Below are 25,572 nucleotides of genomic sequence, written 5' to 3'. Positions count from 1 at the left end.
GAATAGATCAAAGCATATTCATGTGTTAGAATGGTCCAAAGTCCAGACCTAAATCCAATTGAGAATCTGTGGCAAGACTTGAAAATTGCTGTTGGTCTCCATCTCTCCATCCAATCTGACAGAGCTTGAGCTATTTTGCAAAGAATGGGCAAAAATGTCTAACTCCTAGATGTGCAAATCTGGTGGACACCTACCCAAAAAGACTTGCAACTGTAATTGCAGTGAAGGGTGGTTTTACAAAGTATTGACTCGGGGGGGCTGAATACAAATGCACGCCACTCTTTCACGTCACAATTATGTGCCACTTTGTGTTGGTCTATCACATAAAATCCCAATAAAATACATTTATGTTTTTGGTTGTAACATGACAAAATGTGGAAAATGTCAAGGGGTATGAATACTTTTTCAAAGGCACTCTATCTGCACCTACTGTGTTTTTTTGTTTTGTTTTGTTTTTTTTTTTGTTTTTATTAGTGTCCTTTATTTGCAGAACGTTTTTATTTTATTTTTTTTTAAACCATACCTTTTTTCTTCTAAAACTGCTATTGAGACCTGACTGCTTATTGCCCTGAGCTATCTAGCAGTCTCCAGGTCGTTACTCTTTTTTGTGTTTATACCTTTGTGATGGTAACCAAACACCACTGCGTGGGGCCAGCATGTAATGTTTATTTCAGCCACTGTATACTGTGTTCCGTGCTCATCTTGGCACAATGTGCAATGCATGTTAGCCACAGTTGCTATACAGGTTCAGGTCTGTGGTCCATCTTTATGATTTCTGTACCCTGGAATTCCCCTCAGATTTGCCCACTGTGATTGGTGAAGCCTTGTCCTCAAACGGGCCCAGTGACCTGGAGAAGGCAAGGCAGGGTTTTCTTGTATTTTGGTTGACTGGTTCCTAGTTAATAGACCACAGCATAGCACACAATGCAGTTGTAAAAGCAAAGGAATAGGGAGTCATTCACTTGTTGTGTTATTACTTGTTATACTGTAATTGTCTCTATTGTTTTTGGTGTTTTCGACACACCTCCCAGCTGACACTTTTCCCCACCATACCCATCAAAGATGTACACAGAATATTTGTGGTACCTCCTGCTGCCCTCTGCTACAGAGACACAGTCACAGGAAAAGCTCATCACCTGGGTTATAATGACTCCTTATTCCTTCTTATCCATTCCATGAGTACTCCACTGGGGTTGTTCTCACTTAGCAATGGCAGATCACAGGCTCAAGGTATCTGGGACAAAAGGGCTGACTAACGTTCTGTAGATGGCCCACTAAAATGCCGCTGACTGTGATGGCTGTTCTTGTCATGGAGCAATGTCCTATTATGACACTGCTCCCCTCTTCTGACTCCTGCTTTCTTCCAGGTGCACACCACCCAGCCTGTCTCTCAGAAGCTGGATTCTCTGCCACTGTGTCTGAATTCTTCAGAAAACTTTCAGCACAAAGCCCAAAAACTCTACACTGCTCATCTCCCCTCTGACTTTGTTTATGAATCAGAAATGAAACTACCTAACCTGTTTGAGGATGAAACGGAGGAAAGTGAAGTAGACACAGATATTGTAGCCAAATCTGTAGAGCATTTTCAACCACAATTTATGGCTTCTTAACATTTACTTGATTGACAGTGTAAACTAGTCTTTGCCTAGCAGCATCTGATTATCCAAAGCACACTAAGCGGCTTTCAAAATAAAAAGACTTTTACTATCCATGCACACTATCCATGCACAACCTGAATGCGCATTATATAATGAGGATTAGTACTGAAGCATACTGACTCCTTACATTTTTTGCTCCTATGGAAAAAGAATTTTAGACGAAACTGGCTGTTTTGGTAGTAGATCCTGCTATTTCAGAAATCCATGAACACCTTACAATTTCTACTAAGGATGTTCCCTCTTTTTAGGATTCTGTTGATATGCACTTTGAAGCCCTCCTTTGCCCCTGCAGTCAGCTGTTTTTGCCATGTCTGTTGGCCAGATTATTGCTCACTAAACAAAACAAACAGATATGAACCCATTTTTTATTAGAGCAGTTACAACAGATGCCCTCAGCCTTATTCTTTGACGCTCAAGAGAACATGATAAATTCATCAAGTCTGACCAGGAAGTAAGGCAGAACTAATCGAGCAGTGTGTTTAAACGGCTATGAAGAAAGTTAGGTAAGCTGGTGTAGAATTAATGAGAGGCTGTTTTTATTTTTGCAAAAGTAGTACATTAATGCTATATTGGTACATAGGGGAGCTCGAATTTAGAAGAAAAAAAAAAGGAAACTTGGCCTTTAAGACTTGCTAGATTCAGACTGGAATTTTATTTTAAGGAATATTGCTTGGGGTATTGTCTTCATTGACAGCGGCTGTGGTAAATAGCCAGAAGCACTGCTGCAGAGATCTTGCCTCTGTGCTTCTGAAAAAATCTGTATGTTCTTTCTTTCCACCAGCAACCATTACCTTTTTTTAATCTATATCTTCATTTTGACATGCATTACAAAATTAATTATGACACGATCAATAGGTAGTGCTGGCACAAGCATTGGGCAGTATTGCCTTGTATGTGCCAAGATTAAAAACCGAGGACTCAGGAAACCAGAAGCAGGGCTTGTGTAAATGAGCATTTAGTTGCATCAAAGCTCCTTTTTTCCCAATACAAGTCAATTCGAAAAACAAAACCCGCTCAGTGCAGCTTAGGCTCACCTGTGAAGAACTTGTCATGGTGCTTTTCAAGCACATTACAAACTGATCTCAAATGCAGGCTGAATGCCCCTGAAAGCATTCAGCACATCAACACAAGCCCTTGTTGGATTGTTTTACTGCTTGGGACAGTACCTCCCTACTGTGAGAACATTTGGAGCTGATTTAATAGACAAAAGTACTAAGTTTTATTAATACTTTGTTAAATGCTTAGGCATGTTGCAAATGTCTATTAACTTCCCTCTTTGTGACACTGTTTTTTGTGTTGTATATGTTTTTTGTTCTTTAGGAGCTCCGAACACTGCTGAGTTGAAGATATGCCGAGTTAACAAGAATTCTGGTACCTGTTTAGGTGGAGATGAAATCTTTTTACTCTGTGATAAAGTGCAAAAAGGTAAACACTATTGGACTAATGGTTGTAAAAATCATGGCATTTTGACTACATTGTTAACTTTTGTTAATTGTCAACAGAACAATTAAGGTTAATTGCTCCCACTTTTTGGAGAATGGAATCCAGGGGAGCACCACCTGAATACTACATGGTTCCTGTAAATGTATATGCTACAGAGAGATGTAGATATACTGATCTTAAAGCTGAACTCCGGGAAAACTAAAAGTCTTCCCTTGCAGCACTCGCGCTGCAAAGGTTAACTGCAAATGTGTCACAGCTCTTGATTAAAATATATGAATTGCGCACATCTTTGTTATAAATTAGGTGACATATTAGCAGGTATAGGGACAAGTTCATCTGAGACAGTATTGCAGTTTAACCCTTTTGCTGCCAGGTCCGTGCAGCGCACACACACCTAAAGCACTGCTTCTAGCTGGCTAGGTCCATAAGCCTTACGTACCCCTGCATTCTTCCTCTGCTTCAGTGACATCATGAACTTATAGCAGAATTGTTCAGCAGCAACGGATAGCGCTGAATCAATGGCTGATAAGCCACTGATCAAATCCACTTACCTAAATTTTCACACCCCGCCGCTTCACTGTGCTGTGTCACCTGCCGCTCCTCATCCTCCTCCTGTGCTGTGATCTAAATTGCCCTTAGGCCGCCCAACCCCCCCCCCCCCCCCCCCCTCAGCTTTCTGCTTCCCTTCTCTGCACTCACACCGACCTTGGATCCAAACACTCCTTTAGTGCCTGCCCCCTGAAGCTGCTGGCCTGCTCTCCCTTATCCTCCTCCTGTCAGCTGCAGCCACTAATGGATCTGTCAGCATGGAGCAGCCGCTGACAGATCTGTCAGAATGGAGACCAGCCCTCTTCCTCTCTTCCTTTCCTGAAGGAATACAGTCCGCAATCAGTACAGATCGTTCCTGTATTCGTTCACCATTGACATATAGTAAACTGTGTTTACTATGTGTCAGTTTTTCAATTAAACTGTTATATCTGTACACAATGTCCCTTTCTCGGTTTCAAAACAGAGATGACAGAGGTCTGTTTAGACCCCTGATGTCTCCCCAAAGCCCCCCCCCCCCCCCCAAAAAAAAAAAATTACCCGTGCAAAAGGATAAAACATTTAAGAAGTAAATAAACATAGGCTGTGTTAAGGCATGTGTCTAAATCTCCCTAGTCTTTAGAGCCTGATCAGCTCAACCACACATTTTTGCTGCCCCTAACTGCTAGTCTAAGCAAGGCCAAAGGCCTCGTTCACGAGGTTATAATACAGCGAGGCCATGTTTAGATGCACAGATATTCTGTGCATCGCCATGCAGGCAGTCCCATTGATGTCATTTTGGGGACACTGGCTGCACAGGTATTCATGCAGGCAGTCCCATCCATATCAACTGGCTACCAAGTATTTGGGCGGTACACCCTAAAAGATGCATTAAAGATGGTGCAGCCATAAGACCATAAAACAGAACAAAATATTACAGCGCACACATGCAAAAAATGACATTTAACTCCTGCAAGGCTATTTAAAACACCTGAACATTTTCAAAAATATGGGGATTTGGTCACACCATATTGCTATATGCTGCTTAAGCCCACTTACTGCGACGAAGTACCTTTGTTGCAGTAAGTGGGCTTAAGCACCATATAGCAATACGGTGTTGACCAAATACCCATATTTGAAAATGTTCAGGTGTCAGAAGTTGAATGTGATTTTTTGCATGTGTGTGCTGTAATATTTTGATCCATATCAATTAGGATTAGGGGTGAAACGGATCTTCAGCGATCCGAACGGTTCACCCTGTTCGGATCGGTACACATGCGCTCCGCGGAGCGCGCTGCTGCCTCGGGCTTAGGAAAGGGCGTGGCTACGGCCTAGCTCCGGAGCGGCGGCCATCTTGGTACACCCGGCGGCGGCGCACGCTGACGTCATCACCCTTTAATCCCTCATCGTGGATCTGAGCGGTCCTGCTTGGCGGCCGGCTTCTATTGGGAGATGTGGATATTACAGTGAGGAGATGTGGGGAGATGTGGATATTATTACAGTGGGGGAGAAGTGGATATTAGTGGGGAGATGACGTGGATATTGCAGCAGTGGGGGAGATGACGTGGATATTGCAGCAGTGGGGGAGATGACGTGGATATTGCAGCAGTGGGGGAGATGACGTGGATATTGCAGCAGTGGGGGAGATGACGTGGATATTGCAGCAGTGGGGGAGATGACGTGGATATTGCAGCAGTGGGGGAGATGACGTGGATATTGCAGCAGTGGGGGAGATTTTTTTTTGTTGATCCGAAAATGATCCGAACCGTGACTCCTGATCCGAGGAATGATCCGAACCCTGAGTTTTTTGATCCGTTGCACCCCTAATTGGGATGCAGCGGCTGCATCGACACAGCCACTGCTCCCAACTTAACATCCATGTGGGTGTATGTCTCTGAATTCCAACTGTGATTCAAATTGCCTCTGTGTGAACGGAGCCTAAAAGAGGAGCTCAGGGCCTGGCAGCGAAAGGGTTAGAGAACACTGTGCCAACTCCAGCACTAGGGAGCATAACACCCTTATAAATAAGTGATGATTATGGTGGCATATGTGTCCATTCACACTACTTTAGGTTATAAGTGTTTTTTAAGCTTCAGCATCTAGAAGCATAAAAAAAGTTCTAGAGGTTTGTTTTTTTTGGGGGGGTTTTTTTTGAGCGTTTTTCCAGCAGAAGAAAAACGTTTAACGCTGTTAACCGTTTTCCTTAGCCAGCGTCCTCAACAATCAACGTATAGCTGGTTAAGGAGTTGGCCGGGAAGCCTGTCACCACATTCTTAACAGATGACTCATCCCACTGACAGCTGAATGTCATCTAAACAATTACATAAAAACTGTTTTTGATAATTCCTTTGGACAATGTCCCCCGGTGTGTAGATCCATCGTTGGTCATGATGCCCGCCATCGATGATCAGAAAAAATAAAAAAGCACTTTAAGGGGAACCCCACGCCAAAAAAAAAAAAATAGCGGGGTTCCCCTTAACATCGGTACCAGACCTGAAAGGGCCTGGTATGGGTTGGGGGGGGACCCCGCGCTGTGTGTTTTTTTTTTTTTTTTTTTTTTTTTGTTTTTTTTCCTCAGTTTTTTTATTGCTGGCAAATGTTTAGTTTACATTCAGCTGTCAGCGGGGAACCCCGCTGACAGCTTATGAGCCATTTGTTAAGGACATGGCAGCAGGTTTCCCCGCCCGCTCCTTAACCAACTATTTACTGGTTAAGGACTCCAGCAACCTCCCACTCCTTAACGAAAATGCTATCACTTGTAAATGCTCCTAAACACTGCAAAAACGCTAAATATTAGTGTTTTTTTCACATTTTGAGTGTCTTGCGCACACTTGCAGGAGTTGACCACATCAGTGGCTACCCAATGGCTGACCCAGAAAAACAGTAACAGAAGTTGTCACTGCATGAGGACACAATAAGGGAGACTTCTGCCATAATGTGTATGTATGATGCCCCAGGTATGACCCTGCATTGTGAATAGGCCATGTGAGCGGAGCATTGGAAACCAAAGGACTGCAGGCACCGTTTAAATCACATTTTGTGCCAGTCTTACTGCCAGACTCCTGCCAGGCTCAGGGTTAATGCTGAGGGACTGAGTGTTAATGTCATCAGCTAGGCTTTGTGCCATTCAGTGTTGCACAAGAGGTTTCCCACTGCTGCTCTTTAACTTCAAGCGACACATGAAAACCTCCTTGGTTCGTCTCTGCTGCCCGCCTACAGTGACTTGGACACCTTCCGCAGTCTGATTCTCTCCTGCTACCAGCAGCTGGATTTGTGATTGATTGAGGGATAGCCTTGTACCTCGAGCTACATTGTTCTTCACGTCTGGTGCAGAATAGTCCCACTGTCCCAGATGCCTTCAGATCAAAATCCACTAACAGCTCCAGTGCTACCCGCAGTGTGACTCGGATCCTCCCCATCAAGGTGCCAAATACAGAGAGACTTAATTTTGCCCTCTGCTGGAGTCTATCTTTGGAGTCTACAATGGCTCTATCAGGTATGACCCTTCTTGGCTTCATCTTGGGAGGATTTCACCAGTCATGCAGGATTTTTTGGCCAAATGGTGCATTTGTTTGCTGACTCTGACTACAGAGGTCATAAATGTGCTTTCATCACTTCCCCTGGAGAATCTATATCTGATCTCTCTTAAAGCATCCTCTAGCAGAAGCAGTTGCAGATGCTCTAGTGGCTCTGTGGGATAAGTACAGCCTGACTTATGCCTCTCCTAAAACCCTTCCTTTGCTGCTTCACAGAATTTGTGACAAACTACATTCTAGTGAGCCTCATAGCTCTGGAATACGAAATCTGTGTGGATTTGGAATTCTGACCTGATCAGATTCTTGTCAGGAGCTGACTTTAATGGCATGGCTGTTTAAGCCTTGGTTCTGAGAGACAAAGCATACTTTGATCCTTATTTTGTAAAGTGCTGCGTAAACTGTTGGTGTTATCTAAATCCTGTATAATAATTGGTGCAAGTCAAGTAACTTATAACAGGGAAAAAATTCTCTGGGATGGCCTTTTTTGCAAATGGGCCTGAACCAGCATTTGGCCCTTAGCACCATCAAAGGTAGAGTCAGATATCACTGCTTGTGAAGTCTGTTTCAGAGCCCTCTGGCTTCCCATTCTTTGATTAAGACATTATTTTTACGTTTCGCCAGGTTAATATTCAGGTCTTCTTATGCCATTTTTAGTTATAATGTCTCCAGGCAGCGCTTCAGTCCCCAATTTTTTGTGTTTTTTTGGTGGGTCGGGTAGTAGTTTCTTGCTTTTGCCCATCCCTTAGTTAGACTGTTCTTGGACATTTCATCAGTTTCCTCATTCCTGTGTCCCCTAATAAATGCTAAAGAAAAATGGGATTTTTGTACATGGCATAAAATCCATTTTTTTTGCCAGTGTTATAGCCTGACAGTCTCTAAATTCCTATGTCCTTGGATGGATGTCCAAAAATTGATTTATAGTAAGTAAAGAAATCCAATTTTTAAGTTTGTTATAAAGATATATATATTTTTTTCTCATTATAGAGCTATTAAAAGTATTTTTCTTTATCGTACATCACGGAACACAGAGCCATAGTAGTTACTATGTGGGTATATAGGCCACCTTTTAGGTGATGGACACTGGCACGCCCTAAGACAGGAAGTTCACTCCCTATATAACCCCTCCCATTACTGGGAGTACCTCTGTTTTTTCGCCAGTGTCTTAGGTGTTGGTCACAAGTAAAGATGTGCTATGCAGAGGCTCCACTGGAGTATTCCTTGCTTGTGCTAGCTTTGCAACCGGATCCATCCAAAGTGCCATTGAGGCCAAAGTGGATGATATCCAGGCCTTGTGACGGAAGAAACAAGGTTTTGCCTGTAACGCTTCTCTTTTGAGAGCTGGACCCTGGGATTCAGTGCTTTGGTCAGATTACAGTGCCATAAAGTTTACTGACAGGGTGCTATACGGGTCCAGGGCAGTGGAACTCTGATAAAAAGGGACCCCAGTCCTTGAAGGTTTTTAATGGAGCCCGCCGTGATGGGCGAAGATTGGGTCTGTTTGGTTGTACCACAGAACCCTGCGGCGGGATAAGGCAAGTAGAGATTTCTAAGGAAATTAAAAAAAAATAAAAAATTCCTTTGAATTTCTCCTATACAGTAATAGTTGTCATGCCACTGGGGGCTGTAAAGAGCAAGTACCTGTTTCCATGCTTTCAGATCTCGTTCTGTGTCAGCAGAAGCTGCAAGGCTTCCTCCAGCTATCCGTCCTGGCCACCAGTAAGAGGTGGAGGGGGGGATTTGGCTGAAGTTTCTCCATCTGGGAATGCTTTTTTCTTCCCTCTCCAGGAGCAGGCAGGGGGAACGCTGTATGGTCTGGTGGTTTGCCGCTCCCCTCGGCAGCGGCGGCTCTTCTCTCCCCTATGCTCTCTTCCTCCACTCGCGCCTCACACACACACGCCGATCCAATCTGATCGGAGGCCCACATGCAGGCATCACCTTTTTTGAAAAAAAGGGGGGGCGCGTAGTGAGGAAGTAAGGGGGCGTGGCTTAGTGCAACGTTGGCGCAGGCATCACAGCGCAGGGCGGATAAGCTTATAAAAAAGCTGAAATGGTTCGCTCCACATTTAAGCTACCTTTTTAAATGAGTCGGCTTAAGAATCCACTTCTTCTTTCGGTTCCCTAAAGCCTCCCCAAGCTATGTATGCTTTTCCTGTCCATCCATTGTTGGAACAGCTTATGTATTCTGAGTGGGATCACCCAGATAAGCATTTTCTCCCTCCTAAAAAGTTCTGTACACTTTATCCTATGGAGGAAAAATTCACAAAAAATGGAATATACCGGCAATTGATGCGGCTATTTCCTCTGTGAATAAAAATGTAACTTGTCCGGTAGACAATGCTCAAATGCTTAAGGATCCAACCGATAAGATTGGAATTCCTGTTAAAAAGCTCATTTTCTTTGGCAGGAACAGTAACTCAACCTGCAGTGGCGGCAATAGGTGTATGTCAATCCCTGAAGGACCAGTTGAGACAGGTGCTCAAAGTCATCCCTGATCAACAGGCACGAGATTTAGCTGAGCTACCAGGGGCGTTATGTTTTGCTATTGACGCTATTAGAGATTCTATCCTTCAGGCTTCACACCTGACGCTTGTACTTGTGCATATGCTTAGGATCTTATGGTTGAAAAATTGGTCAGCCGAAGCGCCATGCAAAAAACTCCTGGCTTGTTTTCCTTTTCATGGTGAACGGCTGTTTGGAGAGGATTTGGATAAATACATCCAGATAATTTAAAGTGGTATAAGTACCCTTTTGACAATTAAGAAAAGGAATAAACGTCCTACATTTAAATGGGCTCCTTCTCCAGGGGCGTCACCCTCTAGGCAGTCGCGATGCCCTCTGCTGTCAGGTTCAAGGGGTAAACCTCAGGGTCAACCCCAGGGACAGAAGAAGTCCTGGGGAAGGAAACCTACAAAGGGAAATGCTAAGGCCTCTATATGAAGGGGCGCTCACACCAGTGGGTGGAAGACTTCTGCAGTTCTCAAGGGTCCGGCAGGAAGAATTTCGGGACAGATGGCTGCTCTCTACAGTAGCTCTGGGTTAAAAACTAGAGTTCCGTCTCCTCGTTTTCTGGGGTCAAATTTCCCCAAATACCTAGAGAAAAAGAAGTCTCTCTTTCAAGCTTTAAGACCGGCTTTTGTCTCAAAGAGTGATCATGGAGGTTCCCACGGAAGAGCAGGGGTTGGGGTTTTATTCAAACCTCTTCATGGTGTCAAAACCAAATGAGGATGTCAGACCCATTCTAGATCTCAAGGATCTGAACCGATTCCAAAATATCCGCTCGTTTCGCATGGAATCAATCAGGTCAGTAGTCTCCATCCTGCAAGGAGGGGAGCTTCTGGCATCAATCGACATCAAGGATGCATCAAGTTCGCAGTTTTGCTTTTCGGACTAGCCACTGCACCCCAGGTGTTCACAAAAGTTCTAGCCCCTCCTCTGGCCAGACTAAGGGCTCAGGGTATAACGGTTATTGCATACCTAGATGTCCTGCTCTTGATAGACGGGTCAGGAGCCTGCTTAGAGAAAAGCGTGGTCACCACAGTCAACTACCTGGAAAGTCTAGGTTGGGTTCTTAACCTAGAGAAATCTTCCTTAAAATCATTAAGAAGGCTAGAATACTTGGGTCTGATCATAGATACAGACCAGAAAAGATTTTTTGCCACAAGCAAAGATCAGCGCCATAAAGGAGCTGGTCCGGGTCGTCAGAGCAAAGAAAGACCCTCCTATTCGCCTTTGCATGAGGTTGTTAGGGAAGATGGTGGCTTAGTTTGAAGCCGATCCCTATGCTCAGTTTAATTCGAGACTGCTGCAACACAGTATCCTATCCGCTTGGAACAAAAATGTCCAAGCCTTAGACCTCCCAATGCATCTATCTCCAAGGGTGTGCCAGAGCCTCAGTTGGTGGTGGTTAACCAAGAATCTGCAGAAGGGGAAATCCTTCTTACCGGTCACATGGAAAGTGGTAACAACAGATGCCAGCCTTTCGGGTTGGGGATCAGTCCTGGAGGAGGCGACTGCCCAGGGGAAGTGGTCCAGATCCGAAAAGGACCTTGCCCATCAATATTCTAGCGATGCGGGCAGCATGCTTGGCCCTAAGGGCTTGGAATTCAGATTTGTTCTATCAGAATCCAATTCGACAATGCCACTGCAGTGGCTTATATCAATCACCAGGGGGGGAAAAGAAGTCTTGCGGCCCAGAGAGGTAAACCATATCCTAGCTTTAGCAGAAAATCATGTTCCTTGCCTATCGGCAGTCTTCGTTCCAGGAATAGAAAATTGGCAGGCGGACTACTTGAGTCGCCAGAAGTTGTTCCCGGGGGAATGGTCCCTTCACCTATTCGTTTCCAGGTTCAACAAAATGATCGACAACTTTTTGTCAAGAACAAGGGATCCTCTAGCATGCGGGACAGATGCCTTGGTGACCCCGTGGGATCAGTTTTCACTGATTTATGCATTCCCTCCTATTCTGCGGCTTCCACGACTTCTTTGCAGGATCAAGCAGGAAAGAAAGTCGGTGGTTCTTGTGGCCCCGGCGTGGCCAAAAGATCTTGGTATGCAGACACCATAAAGATGGCGGTAGGGGACCCATGGACCCTTCCACCACGTCTGGACCTGCTATCGCAGGGTCCGGTATTCCATTCTGCCTTACAAGCGCTAAGTTTAATGGTTTAGATATTGAAACCTACATTCTGAGGAAGAGTAGGCTGTCAGGAACAGTTGTATCTACTTTGATTAATGCAAGAAAGCCGGCCTCCAAAGTCATATATTATAGAATCTGGAAGGCATATGTTTCCTGGTGTGAATCCAGGTGTTGGCATCCGAGAAAGTATGTCATAGGTAGAATCCTTGCCTTTCTACAAATAGGGTTAGAGATGAAGCTGGCCTTGAGTACTATCAAAGGCCAGGCCTCGGCCTTATCGGTATTGTTTCAACGACCACTTGCTTTACAGGGGGTAACGCGGCTTAATCCACCGGTTAAGCCACCCTTGGGACTTGAATTTCGTTCTGTTGGTATTACAGAAACAGCCTTTTGAGCCGATACAACATATTCCCTTGGTCCTTTTGACAGGGAAGCTAGTTCTTCTGGTAGCCATATCTTCTGCCAGAAGGGTATCAGAGTTGGCTGCTCTTTCTTGTAAAGGCCCATATTTAATTATTCACAAGGATAGGGTAGGATTGCGTCCTCATCCTAACTTTCTACCAAAGGTAGTGTCAGGTTTTCATCTAAACCAGGATATTGTTCTACCTTAATTTTTTCCAGAACCCTGTTCTACGGAGGAGAAGTCAGGAGAAGTCACTGCATTCGCTGGATGTATTGAGAGCAGTCAAAGTCTACTTGAAAGCAACTGCTCAGATTCGAAAAACAAATGTTTTGTTCGTGCTACTTGAAGATTTTTAAGAAAGGACAGGCAGCAGCGAATTCTACGATTTCTAACTGGATGCGGCAAGTAATTCAAGCTTATGGTTTGAAGAGGAAGATTCCACCTTTTAAAATCAAAGAGCACTCTACCAGGGCTGTTAGTGCTTCATGGGCAGTGCATCACCAGGCCTCCATGGCTCAAATCTGCAAGGCTGCAACTTGGTCTTCAGTCCACACATTCACTAGATTCAGATCAGGTTGATTTAAAAATGCCCGAGGATATTGCCTTTGGGCGCAGTGTACTGCAGGCTGCAGTATAGGTCCTCAAGTCTGATGGCGCCCTGTGTTTTTTTGTTTGTCTCCTTCCCCTCAGATAGCATTGCTCTGGGACATCCCACATAGTAACTACTATGGCACTGTGTCCCGTGATTACGATAAAGAAAATCGGATTTTTATAACAGCTTACCTGTAAAATCATTTTCTTGGAGTACATCACGGGACACAGAGGTACTTCCAGTAATGGGAGGGGTTATATATAGGGAGTGAACTTCCTGTCTTGGGGTGTGCTGGTGTCCATCACCTAAAGGTGGCCTATATACCCACATGGTAACTACTATGGCTCTGTGTCCCATGATGTACTCCAAGAAAAGGATTTTACAGGCAAGCTGTTATAAAAATCCTATTTTTAGAAGGGTGCCTTGTTCTATAAATTTATCTTGTTTTGTCTTTTTCAGAAGATATCGAAGTGGTGTTTGCAGTAGGTAACTGGGAGGCACGAGGATCATTTTCTCAAGCAGATGTGCACAGACAAGTGGCTATAGTTTTTAAAACGCCGCCTTATCATGATCCAGGAATACGTCAACCTGTAAAGGTCCTAATGCAGTTGAGGCGGCCATCTGATAAGGAGGTTAGCGAACCTATGGAATTTCAATATCTACCAGATGAAGGTATGTTGGCTTTCTTTAAAATAGGTGTGTAGTGACTCTTTTTTGTGTGTTTTTTTTTTTTTCAATTATCTATTTATTTACCAATTTTTACAGGAGATTTTCATCACATTGAGGAGAAAAGAAAGAGAACAATGGAAAACTTCAAGCACATTGTAAAAAGGAATCCATTTGCAGGTGAAAGAATTTCAGCCATACCAGTGTTTTAATTTTGTATGCAGCCAGCATTCCGGTATTCTGACAGTATTCAGACAGTAGCCTAGCAGGGGAATTTGTCCATCTGCACTGTATAGTGGGGATCCTGTTAGAATTATTTATTTTCGTTCAGCCCACAGGCTAGGTTTCTTGTCACTTTAAATAGTTCATTTGGGCCAAGCTGGCCCAAACAAACTATTTTCAATGCTAAGTTATTTGGCGGCAGTGAGCAGTGCATCATACTGTATTAGCATTAGCTGCATACAGTATGCTGTGCTGTGTTCCAGCAACAGCACGGACAACTTCCTGTCTGCTCCCAGAAAAAGATCAAGTCAGCCATTCAGAGGGAGCTTTGTATTCTTATCATTCGGGTACAATGCTTCCTAGGATTGGTGGAGTGGAGAGGCGGTTGGATAATTTCACAATCTGAGACATGCTTATTTACATGTAGACCATTTGATTGACCCCGCATTTTTTTTTTTTTTTTTTTTATTGCGCCACAAGCAAATTGCTATCGAAATCTCAGCTGTCTGTCTCATCCCTTGGCCATGACATTTTTGTCTTGGTCACTTGATGTCTGATTTGGAAACTTGTGTAATCGGACATTGACCATGTATGGCCACCATTCGATACTAAGGGGGTGAATTACTAAAACTGGAGAGTGCAAAATCGGGTGTAACTGCATAATAGCCAATCAGCTTCCAACTTCAGCTTGTTCAATTTAGCTTTGACAAAAAAAACTAGAAGCCGATTGGTTTCTATGCAGATCTGTGTCCAATTTTGCACTCTCCAGTTTTAGTAAATCAACCCCTAAATCTGTTTGTTTGTTTTTTTGTTTTTTTTTTTAATATGTGGGAGAAACTTGCTCCATTTTAGCTTTATAGCCATCATCCACCCCCTAATACTAATATTTTTTTTTCTTTTACAAGCAACAAAAAGCATTAGCTTTCATTTGGCCGTCAAGACATTTGATTTCAAATTGTAAATGAATCTTATAAGCCACACTGATCCTGTGCCCAATGTGTGTTACTAATAGCTGCGTGTCTCATATATCGTGTCAAAAGTGCAAAGATAAAAATATGCGCTGCGCTTAAGTAAACCAAATAAAATATCATTATTCTGAAAAATGAAACAAATGTAAGAGTACTAATCTAAATTTAGCACTACTTGCTGCTCCAATAAAAATAAAGTGCAAACGTAAAAACCAATAGAAAGTGCACAGTACAAATTAGGACAAATGCAAACATAAATATTATACATCAAAAATAAACAGTGCTAAGTACTCTGTATAAGACACCATAAGTGCCCCAATATTGTACATCAAATATTAAAGTGCATAGATAAACATCATCAGTGTTAAATGCTCCATATAAAACACCACTCAATGGTTATTTGGGAATGTTTCCTTGATGATTGTTTACCCAGATTACTTTTTGGGGAGAATTTTATTTGTTTTTTAGGGGTTCTCTGTTGGTAACACATTTAGCCCTCTTACATGGGATTTTTTTCTGGGGTTACCATTAGGCGTAAATTAATATGGGGATGTAGAGGTGGCGTTCATTTGGGTTTATAATTTACATATTAGGTGATGACATCATGGCCGTACCTATCGTTGGGTTATGAACGATCATTTAATCATTTTAGTTTAAAGTTACGTCTAATAGATAGGGGTTGGATTTTAGATATAATCATATGCAATAATTTTTAATATTTTAATATACTTATTTAATTTTTTATTATTTGTTAATATATTGTATTATTCATGTCCTCCTTCTGCATATATGGATATAAGAAATTTGATATATCACACCATTAGGGTATACTTATCAGTTTAGGTGATTGATGTATTTTATTTGCCATGTTATAAATTTTTTTCATTAAAGTTTTTAGTACCCGGGTTAAGCGACAGCTCGCACTCGGTTCTATATGCATATACATTTTGAATGCTTCTATAGAGGTATGGTGTGGGGTATGAAGGATACCGGAGCTCCGTCCTGGGATGTATATTAGCAACACAATTTATTCCCGTTGACACTAATAGATCGATAGAGTACTGATTGATATATTGTAGGTAGTTCCCATTGATTGTCCACCGTCTGTTTATCAGATAGGGCGTTTGTTGGGAGATGGGCTTTTTACCTCTATATCTAAGCTGTAGTCCAACACTAGAGTGTCCGCGGTCCATGGCAAAATGGCCACGGCCGTCTTATTTAAACCTGCAGAGCATCCGTTGAATCATATCCCCCTGATGAAGACACGTGATCCCTGTGTCGAACACACGTAGGGGAGGGGCCAGGACAGAGAGAGCATCACGGAGCACACACAGCAGAAGTTTGTTGCCGCAGCATACCACACCATACGTCTGGCGGTTTCTACACATTGACATAGAAGGCTATTGTAGAATGGTGCACTGACGCACCAGTATTATGTGAGTACCCCATTGCGGGGAGTGGTTTTATTCAATAAATTTCATTTGGCTATATTATACTATATAGTTTCCCTTTCATTCTTATGTATGGAGCTGCATTGAATCCATCTGGAGGAGTATCTCTGACATCAGCATTGAGCCCAGGGGTGGCTCCAAAGAGTGTTTGGACTCAGGGTAGCAGCTGGGTCACACGCTCTGAGGTGAGCAGATTAGCCTAAGGGGGCCACTGAGGTGCACCGGAGCATGTTTTCCGGCACTAAGGATATCTCAGCATGACAAATGTTATCACATTTGGATTTTACCTGCACGCATCAATTTGGATTGCCATATAGGACTTTTTTCACAGTTCTTTGGAATTAACCATTGAGCACTTGTGTTTTTATATGGAGCATTTAACACTGATGATGTTTATCTATGCACTTTAATATTTGATGTACAATATTGGGGCACTTACGGTGTCTTATACAGAGTACTTAGCACTGTTTATTTTTGATGTATAATATTTATGTTTGCATTTGTCCTAATTTGCACTGTGCACTTTCTATTGGTTTTACGTTTGCACTTTGCACTTTATTTTTATTGGAGCAGCAAGTAGTGCTAAATTTAGATTAGTACTCTTACATTTGTTTCATTTTTCAGAATAATTATATTTTATTTGGTTTACTTAAGCGCAGCGCATATTTTTATCTTAAGACATTTGATTTCAACAGACATTTCTTGTGTTATCTTTAGTACTTGTTTAGTTTCAGTGCCCTCACATTAGAGGTAAAGCAAAAACTAAATTTACCCTCAAGTCTGTGTAGTTGCCACTGGGGCATGTGTCCTTAGAATAGAACATCCAAATATCCTGACACAAATATTAATATACTTTCAGGAAATGAAACAAAGCACCAGCGCAGGATTGCTATACCGACCCGCAACATTCCAAAACCAGGTTTGTTCTTGTCCCTCTTCTTGCCCATTCCTCTTTCCTCTTATTTGGTCTTGATAATGGAACCATTTTCTGTTGTTTTGTTTGATTTAGAACCTGCGCCAACTCCCATTCGTCCAAGTTCTCAGATGTTGGTACCAGTCCTTTCTTCTGTCCCTCCGTACATGGTAAAACCTGATGCTGGAGATGCAATGTCCACACTTCTCTCTACTGTGAATATTAGTGATTTTGCCAGTATTGGCTTTTCCCCTATGCCTCCAATGCAACAGCCTCCACCATCACCTGAAGATCGTATAGATATGGACTACCCTTCTTTTACAGATGATGGAAACCTTGATTTAGTAAACATGCTGCAAAATGACCCTGACAGCCATTGTGCCAGCCTAAGTTCCATTGACAATAGTGATTTTGGCCAGCTTCTCAGTCAATCTCAGTCTTCAGGTTCTCTTTCACAGGCCCTGCATGAATCTGGGCATAATCAGAGTACCCTCATGGCATATCCAGAATCGATTGCTCGGCTCATGGCGTCTGGATCTAATGAGGGGGCTGGTGGAGAGGAAAGCTCTGAAAGACTTGACAGCACCTTAATGAATGGGATTTTTGACATGCAGCAAGGCGAAAGTTTGAACTCCATGATAGATATTGACTTTTCATCTCTCATGGGTATGAAATGAATACTTGGTGAAGATGTATGCCTTCACTAGTGGAACAGTATAATTCTTCAGAACACAGTTGGCCTTCAACTCCTTCAGGGTGCTTTTGCTATTTAGGTGATATTGGGCCTACAATGTTGAGGATTGTGCTGGCCCTGTTGAATTTCATCCTGATTCACTTTAACAAGAGAGCTTGAAATAGCCATGTTGCATCTTTAATAGCCTTGATACAGGCTAATCTTCTATGAATAACCTTAATGTGGTGTATTTTAAAGTAAAGTCATCTATCACATTCTAATTATCAGCAAAAATTACATCCATGTTAAATAAAACAAACATTTAATGCTTAACTGGCTTACAGACAAGATAACATTTTATATGCGCTCTATTGGCACTATTACCTCCAGATATACCGTATTTATCAGCGTATAACACGCACTTTACCCCCTTAAAATAGGGGTAAAATCCATGTGTGCGTATTATACGCCGATATAGGCTGCCTTGGAGGGGAAGGAGGGAACGAGCGCCGCTGAAATACAGAGCTGCAATCTCCTGTGCGATTGGCTCGCAGTCGCACCCAGTCCCGGCCCCTGGACGGCTCCTAGCATTGATGTCCCGGCATTGGGCCACTGTTATGTTCATCATAGGAGCCGAGCCAAGGGGCGGGATTGGGTGTGACTGCGAGCCGAGCCCACATAAGATCCAGCTTTGTCTATCCCAGCATAGACAAGGCTGCAGATGGGAATGGATCAGCCTGCAATTATGGACAAGGCTGCAGATGGGCACTGATTAGGCTGCAATGATGGGCAGGGCTGCAATTAAGGGCAATGGCAAGGCTACAGATGGGCACTGATCTGGCTTTATAAATGGGCAACAGCGAGGCTGCAGATGGGCACTGACCCTCATTTTGCTTCAAAATTCTTTATTTAAAATGTAAGTTTTTTTCCTAAAACTTCCCTCTTAAAATTCAAGGTGCGTGTTATACGCCGATAAATACGGTAATCTTTTCATTCAGCGCACATTTTTCCCCTTCACCACTTTGCTTTTAAATGAGTTAAAGAGGAACTGCAGTCTGTTCACATAATTTGTAATAAAAACATCTTTGCCATTCCTAAGCTTCCCTCCAACCACTTTGCATATTATTTTATATATACTGTGATTCTGTACTTGCCAAATATGCTGCAGAATTCTCCCTCCACAGAGTCTGGCTGCAATCATTTTAACTGTGGGCAGTTGAAGCTGTTGCCTGTTCACTTCCTGTATTTCCACAGACACACAGGGGCACACCTCCAGCTCTGCAGCTCTCATTGGCGCTCTTATGACTCATCCCCCCCTCCCTTCCTGGCAAACTTTCTCTTTCTCTCTCTCTCTCTCTCTCTCTCTCTCTCTCGAGAGAGAGAGAGAGAGAGAGAGAGCTGAGCAAGATGTCATAAGCCTAGGCTAATGACAGACAAGAAACAGGAAGTGGGTTGTATAGGGTATTTACTGGCAGAAAAAAATGTTTTACTATCCAGAGTTAAAACAACAAGGGCAGAAGGTTTAATAGATGGAAAGATGAAAAAATGACTGAAGTTCCGCTTTAAGAAGCTTCATTTACTCTGACACGTAAACAGTGGTGACTCTTGGAATTTGAATTGGTACCTCTGATTTAAAATAAAATATACACAGATCGTTAACCCATAGTTTAATATTGTGCTTGAGCTAATAAACTCTACTACATTTGTTTACAAATGTAACAATTTTAAAGGTTTTGTTGAGATATATGTATGTTACAATGAAGTTGTAAGGGTTATGTTTTTACCATTTAAAAAGAAGGGATGTGAATGGATGGATGTTCTCAGACAATGCTTTTTTTATTTGTTTTTTTTTTATTTAATTTATTTTCAATTCTAACAAAGTGCCTTTTTAGTGCATCTTGACCAGCTATCACTTTTTAGTTTCAGTTGAACTGTAATGAGTATAGTTTAAAATTTCTGAATTAGCAACTTCAAATATCTGTAGACAAGAGGTATTTCATTGACCCAATAAGTGTCTTTTGCTTTTTTCTAGTAAGCGTACTCCAAACTAATCTATATCTTTTGTCTAGAGCACAAGCTAAAGAGTGCAGAATAGCAGGAAAAAATCATAACATGAAAGGCTGTAGGAATGAGTAAATTATCTGGTTATCACATTTTACCTAGATAGCTTGCTATAGGGGGAAAAAAGACAGAAATCTACAGTTTGAAAGAATTTGTTTGTGAACCCTTAGTACATTCCTGTATTTCTGACTTGGATTCAGTGTGATCTGCATCTGAATATCCTGATGCAGATTGGCGCTCACTGTTTTGTTTTTTGTTTTATTGCAAACTTTATCCCATGGTAGTAAAAATCAGCTCTTGGGTGCCACCCTGGGGATATTTGACACTGTGTCTGATTTTGCTTCTAGAGAGTGTCAATAATTTCTAACGCTTGCAGACTGTTGGCTTAGAAATGCCTTTGAAACGCTTTAGCCTTAAATGCTTCAACTTGTCTTCCAAGATGCTCTAAAGTCTGTTTATGGCCAATATTGCAACAGAATCTTCTTTTTTCTTCTTTTCCTCCTTTTTCTTTCCTTATATCAGTTTCTTAAAAATAGTAAACTAACTGAGATGTAAACTAACTGAGATGTATACAAATGGCAGGAGTAAGTAACCTTGGTGCACATGGTAGTATCACGTCATCCCAAGCTAGCCATTAAAGAAAGCTGCAAACTGAGGAAGATTGCAGCACTGGTGATGGACCAAAGAGGGAGAGCATGAACCTTGCATTGCTGAAGGAGGCAATAATGGTGCAGGTATCCTGTGCATGTCCAAACATAAAAGAAGCCACACACTATTCAGAAAAAAACTTGTGTACGTTTTAATGAAGTATTCCAAGCTCAAATTGGTCCACCTGTCTCATAGACCTTGACTTTGCTGTATATCCTGAGTATGCATGTTATGGCAAGAACCATAGGGACCATCATACCACAGTTCTGTGTCAGACGTACCTGACATCAGTTGCCCTTTTATGAGGTGTAATATACCAGACACGAAAGTGTATTTAAACACGAAAAAAATTATATATTGCAGCTAACCATTCCTTGAATAAAATGGCTGCATTCATTTTTTTTTCAGGTATTTTTCCTTAATTTTCACCTCTTGACAGTAACAAACTTTCTGTCCTAGGAAAACTCACCCTTACTGTATCGGGACAGCCGACACAATGCTCTATCCTCTATTCTATAACATAGATAGTGGGGCTCTGAAGTCCTGAGAGTGCACTAAGAAAAATAGTAACTGATTTACCTTCTGTGCTTTCTGCCTCTGGGAACTGCTCTCCGCTGACTGGATTTCTGGCAAGATCAACATGTATTTTTTTTTTGCACTTTTACAGTTGTGCTCATAGGTTTACATACCCTGGCAGAATTTATGATTTCTTGGCCATTTTTCAGAGAATAGGAATGATAAAACAAACTTTTATTTCACTTATGTGTTAGTGTTTGGTTGAAGCCATTTATTATCAAGCAACTGTGTTTACTCTTTTTAAATCATAATGACAACAGAAACTACTCAAATGATCAAAAGTTTACATACCCCAGTTCTTAATAACGTGGATTGCCCCATTTAACATCAATGACAGCTTGAAGTCTTTTGTGGTATTTGTGGATGAGGCTTTTTATCTTCTCAAATGGTAAAGCAGCCCATTCCTCTTGGCAAAAAGCCCCAGTTCCTGTAAATTCTTGGGCCGTCTTGCGTGAACTTGCACGTTTTGAGATCTCCCCAGAATGGCTCAATGATATTGAGGTCAGGAGACTGAGATGGCCACTCCAGAACCTTCACTTTATTCTGCTGTAGCCAATGACAGGTCGACTTGGCCTTGTGTTTTTGGATTATTGTCATGTTGGAATATCCAAGTACGTCCCATGCGCAGCTTCCTGGCTGATGAATGTAAATGTTCCACCAGTATTTTTAGATAACATACTGCATTCATCTTGCCATTAATTTTGACCAAATTTCCTGTGCCTTTGTAGCTCACACATCCCCAAAACATCAGCGATCCATGTTTCACAGTAGGAATGGTGTACCTTTCATCATAGGCCTTGTTGACTCCTCTCCAAATGTAGTGTTTATGGTTGTGACCAAAAAGCTAAATTTTGGTTTCATCACTCTAAATGACTGTGTGCCAGAAGGTTTGAGGCTTGTCTCTGTGCTGTTTGGCATATTGTAAGCGGGATACTTTGTGGCATTTGCGTAGTAATGGTTTTCTTCTGGCGAGTCGACCATGTAGCCTATCTTTCTTCAAGTGCCTCCTTATTGTGCATCTTGAAACAGCCACACCACATGTTTTCAGAGAGTCCCGTATTTCACCTAAAGTTATTTGTGGGTTTTTCTTTGCATCCCGAACAATTTTCCTGGCAGTTGTGGCTGAAATTTTAGTAGGTCTACCTGACCGTGGTTTGGTTTCAACAGAACCCCTCATTTTCCACTTCTTGATTAGAGCTTGAACACTGCTGATTGGCATTCTCAATTCCTTGGATATCTTTTTATATCCCTTTCCTGTTTTATACAGTTCAACTACCTTTCCCCGCAGATCCTTTGACAATTTTGCTTTCCCCATTACTCAGAATCCAGAAACGTCAGTGCAGCACTGGATGAAAGATGCAAGGGTCTGTCAGGAGTCCAGCAACTCATTGACCTTTTATACACACACACACTAATTTCAAGCAAACGCATCTCAGGTGAGGATGGTTACCTTTTAATAGCCATTCAAACTGCTTTGTGCCAGCTTGTGTGCATGTTATCAGGCCAAAATCACCAGGGTATGTAAACTTTTGATCAGGGTCATTTGGGTAGTTTCTGTTGTGATTTAATATTTAAAAAGAGTAAAAACAGTTGATTGATAATAGATGGCTTCAGCCAAACACTAACCACTAGTGAAAGAAAAGTTTGTGTTATCATTCATATTCTCTGAAAAATGGCCAAGAAATCATAAATTATGGTACTAATGGGCACAACTGTATATTAAATTTATCTCAATGGTATATTTTAACCGGTTCCTGACCAGCCAACGCCGATATACGGCGGCAGAATGGCACCACTGCGCGAAACGCCATACCTGTATGGCGCCCGCGACGATCAGATTTGTTACAGAACCGATCAATCTTCAGGTCCAGGCCAATGATTTCTGGCCTGGACCTGCTGATCCGTTCTGATGAATGAAATGCTTCCCCTGCCTGTAAGTGTAAACACGGGCAGGGGACGTGATGTCATCTCCCCTCGTGGAACTCTTTTCTGTTCCAGAGAGGAGAGGACATCTAACTGAGTTGCACTAACACCAGTACACGTAGGCACACTCACTCCCCAATCGCGCCCCCCCAGTTACCCCCTTCACTCCATGTCAGTGTCACCAAGTGCAGTTTTCAGTTTTCAAATTTTTCACTGTATTGGTGTCATTTGTGACACTAATCAGCGTTAGGGCAGTTAGTAGTAGGTCCAGGTAGCTTTAGGGTAAACCCTAACCCCCCCAATAAAGGTTTAACCCCAAAAATGCAGCAGTAGTGGGATCAGCCCAGATACCTGCTAACACCTGCGTTTAGCCCCTCCGCCCAGCAAACCCAAGTGCAGTATCAATCGATCACTGTCACTTACAAAATGCATAACTGCAGCGTAGAGTCAGTGTTCGCAGGGATCAGACCTAACAGTTTTTTTTTTTTTTTTGGTAGCGCTTGAAGCAGGCTCTGACAATCGGGTGCTCTCTTTGCCTGTGAGTCTCACTAGTTGTACCAGTAAATTTAGAGGCCACAATGTCCATTCGAATGTCCACTAGTGAGGAGACCTACATGTTTCTGAACATGACAGATGAGAGTGAAGAGGAAAGTCACCCATCTGTCAAATTCAGGCTCAGAATACGATCCAGTAGACAGCAGAAGCACCCTGACAGATAGCTCTGATAACGGAGTAGTGGTCCCTGCTAAGGTCGGGTGTCCCGACCCAGTTCTGTTGAGGTGCAACTGCAGGGCTCTCGTATGAAGCAGAAAGCCAGTACTTGTGCCGCTCATCCTTCTGGTGAACTGGCAAGCACCAGCGGCCTAGTACTTCCTGGTCGTACATCCAGCACTGCAGTATCACAGACGCTGGTACAAAATTGTCTATACTTATTCCAATTGGCTCCGCTGAACGCTTATGCGCTATACAAGGCGTCAGGATGAACTGGATCCTTCCTTAACTGTTTTCCGCCCGCCGTTGATTGACAGCGGCAGAATGGCACTCCTGCGCAAAAGGCCGTAGCTGTAGGGCGGGCACTTTAAGGAGTATAGGGCCCGCGCCATGACGTAGGAGCTCGTGCACATGGCCGATTGCTCCTGAGAAGGACAGAACTGAGATCTGTCCATGTAAACGGACAGATCTCTGTTCTGTCAGGGGTGAAGAGAGTGATCTGTTGTTCCTAATGCTTAGGAACAATGTTCGGTCTCCTCACCCAGGCAGTCCCATCCCCCCACAGTTAGAATCAGCCCTAGGTAACACAACCCCTTGATCAACCCCCCAGTGTTAACCCCTTCCCTGCCAATGACATTTATACAGTAATCGGTGGCTATTTATAGCACTGATCGCTGTATAAATGTCAATGGTCCCAAAATAGTGTCACGTGTCCAATCTGTCCGCCGTAATGTCGCAGTCCTGATAAAAATCAGATTGCCGCCATGACTAGTAAAAAAAAAAAAAATAATAAAAATGCCATAAATCTAGCCCCTTTTTTGTAGACGCTATAACTTTTGCGCAAACCAATCAATATACACTTATTGCGATTTTATTTATTTTTTACCAAAAATGTGTAGACTACTACATATCGGTCTAAACTGAGGAAGAAATGTGTTTGTTTGTTTTTTTATATATATATTTTTGGGGGATATTTAGTATAGGGAAAAGTAAAAAATACTGTTTATTTCGAAAAAAAAAAAAAAAAGTCAGTTTTAATTTTTTGCACTATAAAAAAAAAAAAAAAAAAAAAAACTGCAGAGGTGATCAAATACCACCAAAAGAAAGCGTTATTTGTGTGGAAACAAGGACGTCAATTTTGTTTGGGTACAGCGTCACACACCGTGCAATTGTCAGTTAAAGTGACACAGTGCCGTATCACAAAAAATGGCCCGGTCAAAAAGGGGGTAAATACTTCCGGGGCTGAAGTGGTTAAATTCCAGGAAGAGATTATCACAGCCCTTCTTTTTCCAGACTGTGCTGTGGTCTAACTTCCCAACGCAATTGCAGTGAGCTGGCTGCATGAGCGGCATTTCTGTATGTCCTCGCTGGTACCCCTACCCAACGATCACCCCAAAGAAGATGTTGTGTCTGTAGAAAACGCGGATATAGACACCCGCTATTATTGTCTCTCTTGTCTTAACCAACCTGGTCTTTGCATCGGTGAATGTTTCGAACGCTACCACACACTAGTGGAGTATTAGCATAGGGTACAGCACTGCACAGTCATAGGACACACTTTCACAGGGTCTCCAAAAGATATCATCGCATTTTGAGACCCCCGAACCTGGAACCCGTTAGTTACAAATAAAAAGTATAAAAAAAAAAATATATAAAATAGCCAAAAAATAGTTGTCGTTTTTATTCTTTCTCTTTTCTCTCTCTATTGTTCTGCTGTGTTTTACTGTATTTTATAACTGCAATGTTTTATTGTTACTATGTTATATCATGTTTGCATTTCAGGTATGTAATTCTTTTATACTTTGGTGTTTACTGTGTTTTATTGTCAACCATTATTTTCTTTTCTTTTTCATTTATCTTGACAGCAACAGTGTTTGCTCTCACGATACGTCAATCACCGATCAATCTCTTTTCGTTCAGCCCACAGGCTGCATGAAAAAAAAAGAACATTACAATATATGCCCAAC

The 25,572-nt window shown here is 42.4% G+C and overlaps 1 protein-coding gene across 2 annotated transcripts in view; it reads left to right on the top strand.

The window, feature by feature from the left end:
- RELA (RELA proto-oncogene, NF-kB subunit) overlaps positions 1-18,019 on the top strand; it is a 111,009-nt gene extending 92,990 nt beyond the window's left edge. The window contains exons 7-11 of one of the 2 annotated variants that reach the window (XM_073605224.1): positions 2,979-3,083; positions 13,256-13,465; positions 13,559-13,639; positions 16,960-17,019; positions 17,110-18,019. In XM_073605224.1, coding sequence (XP_073461325.1) covers positions 2,979-3,083; positions 13,256-13,465; positions 13,559-13,639; positions 16,960-17,019; positions 17,110-17,690 — 1,037 coding nt within the window. In that variant the 3' untranslated portion in view covers positions 17,691-18,019. Of the gene's footprint in view, positions 1-2,978; positions 3,084-13,252; positions 13,466-13,558; positions 13,640-16,959; positions 17,020-17,109 lie in introns of both variants that reach the window. The other variant, XM_073605223.1, reaches the window with a different exon arrangement.
- Positions 18,020-25,572: the final 7,553 nt, after the last annotated feature.

The sequence above is a fragment of the Aquarana catesbeiana genome, linkage group LG11 (genome assembly GCF_042186555.1).
Source record: "Aquarana catesbeiana isolate 2022-GZ linkage group LG11, ASM4218655v1, whole genome shotgun sequence".
NCBI classification, from domain to species: Eukaryota; Metazoa; Chordata; class Amphibia; order Anura; family Ranidae; genus Aquarana; species Aquarana catesbeiana.
This window is presented reverse-complemented; position numbering and strand designations above follow the sequence as displayed.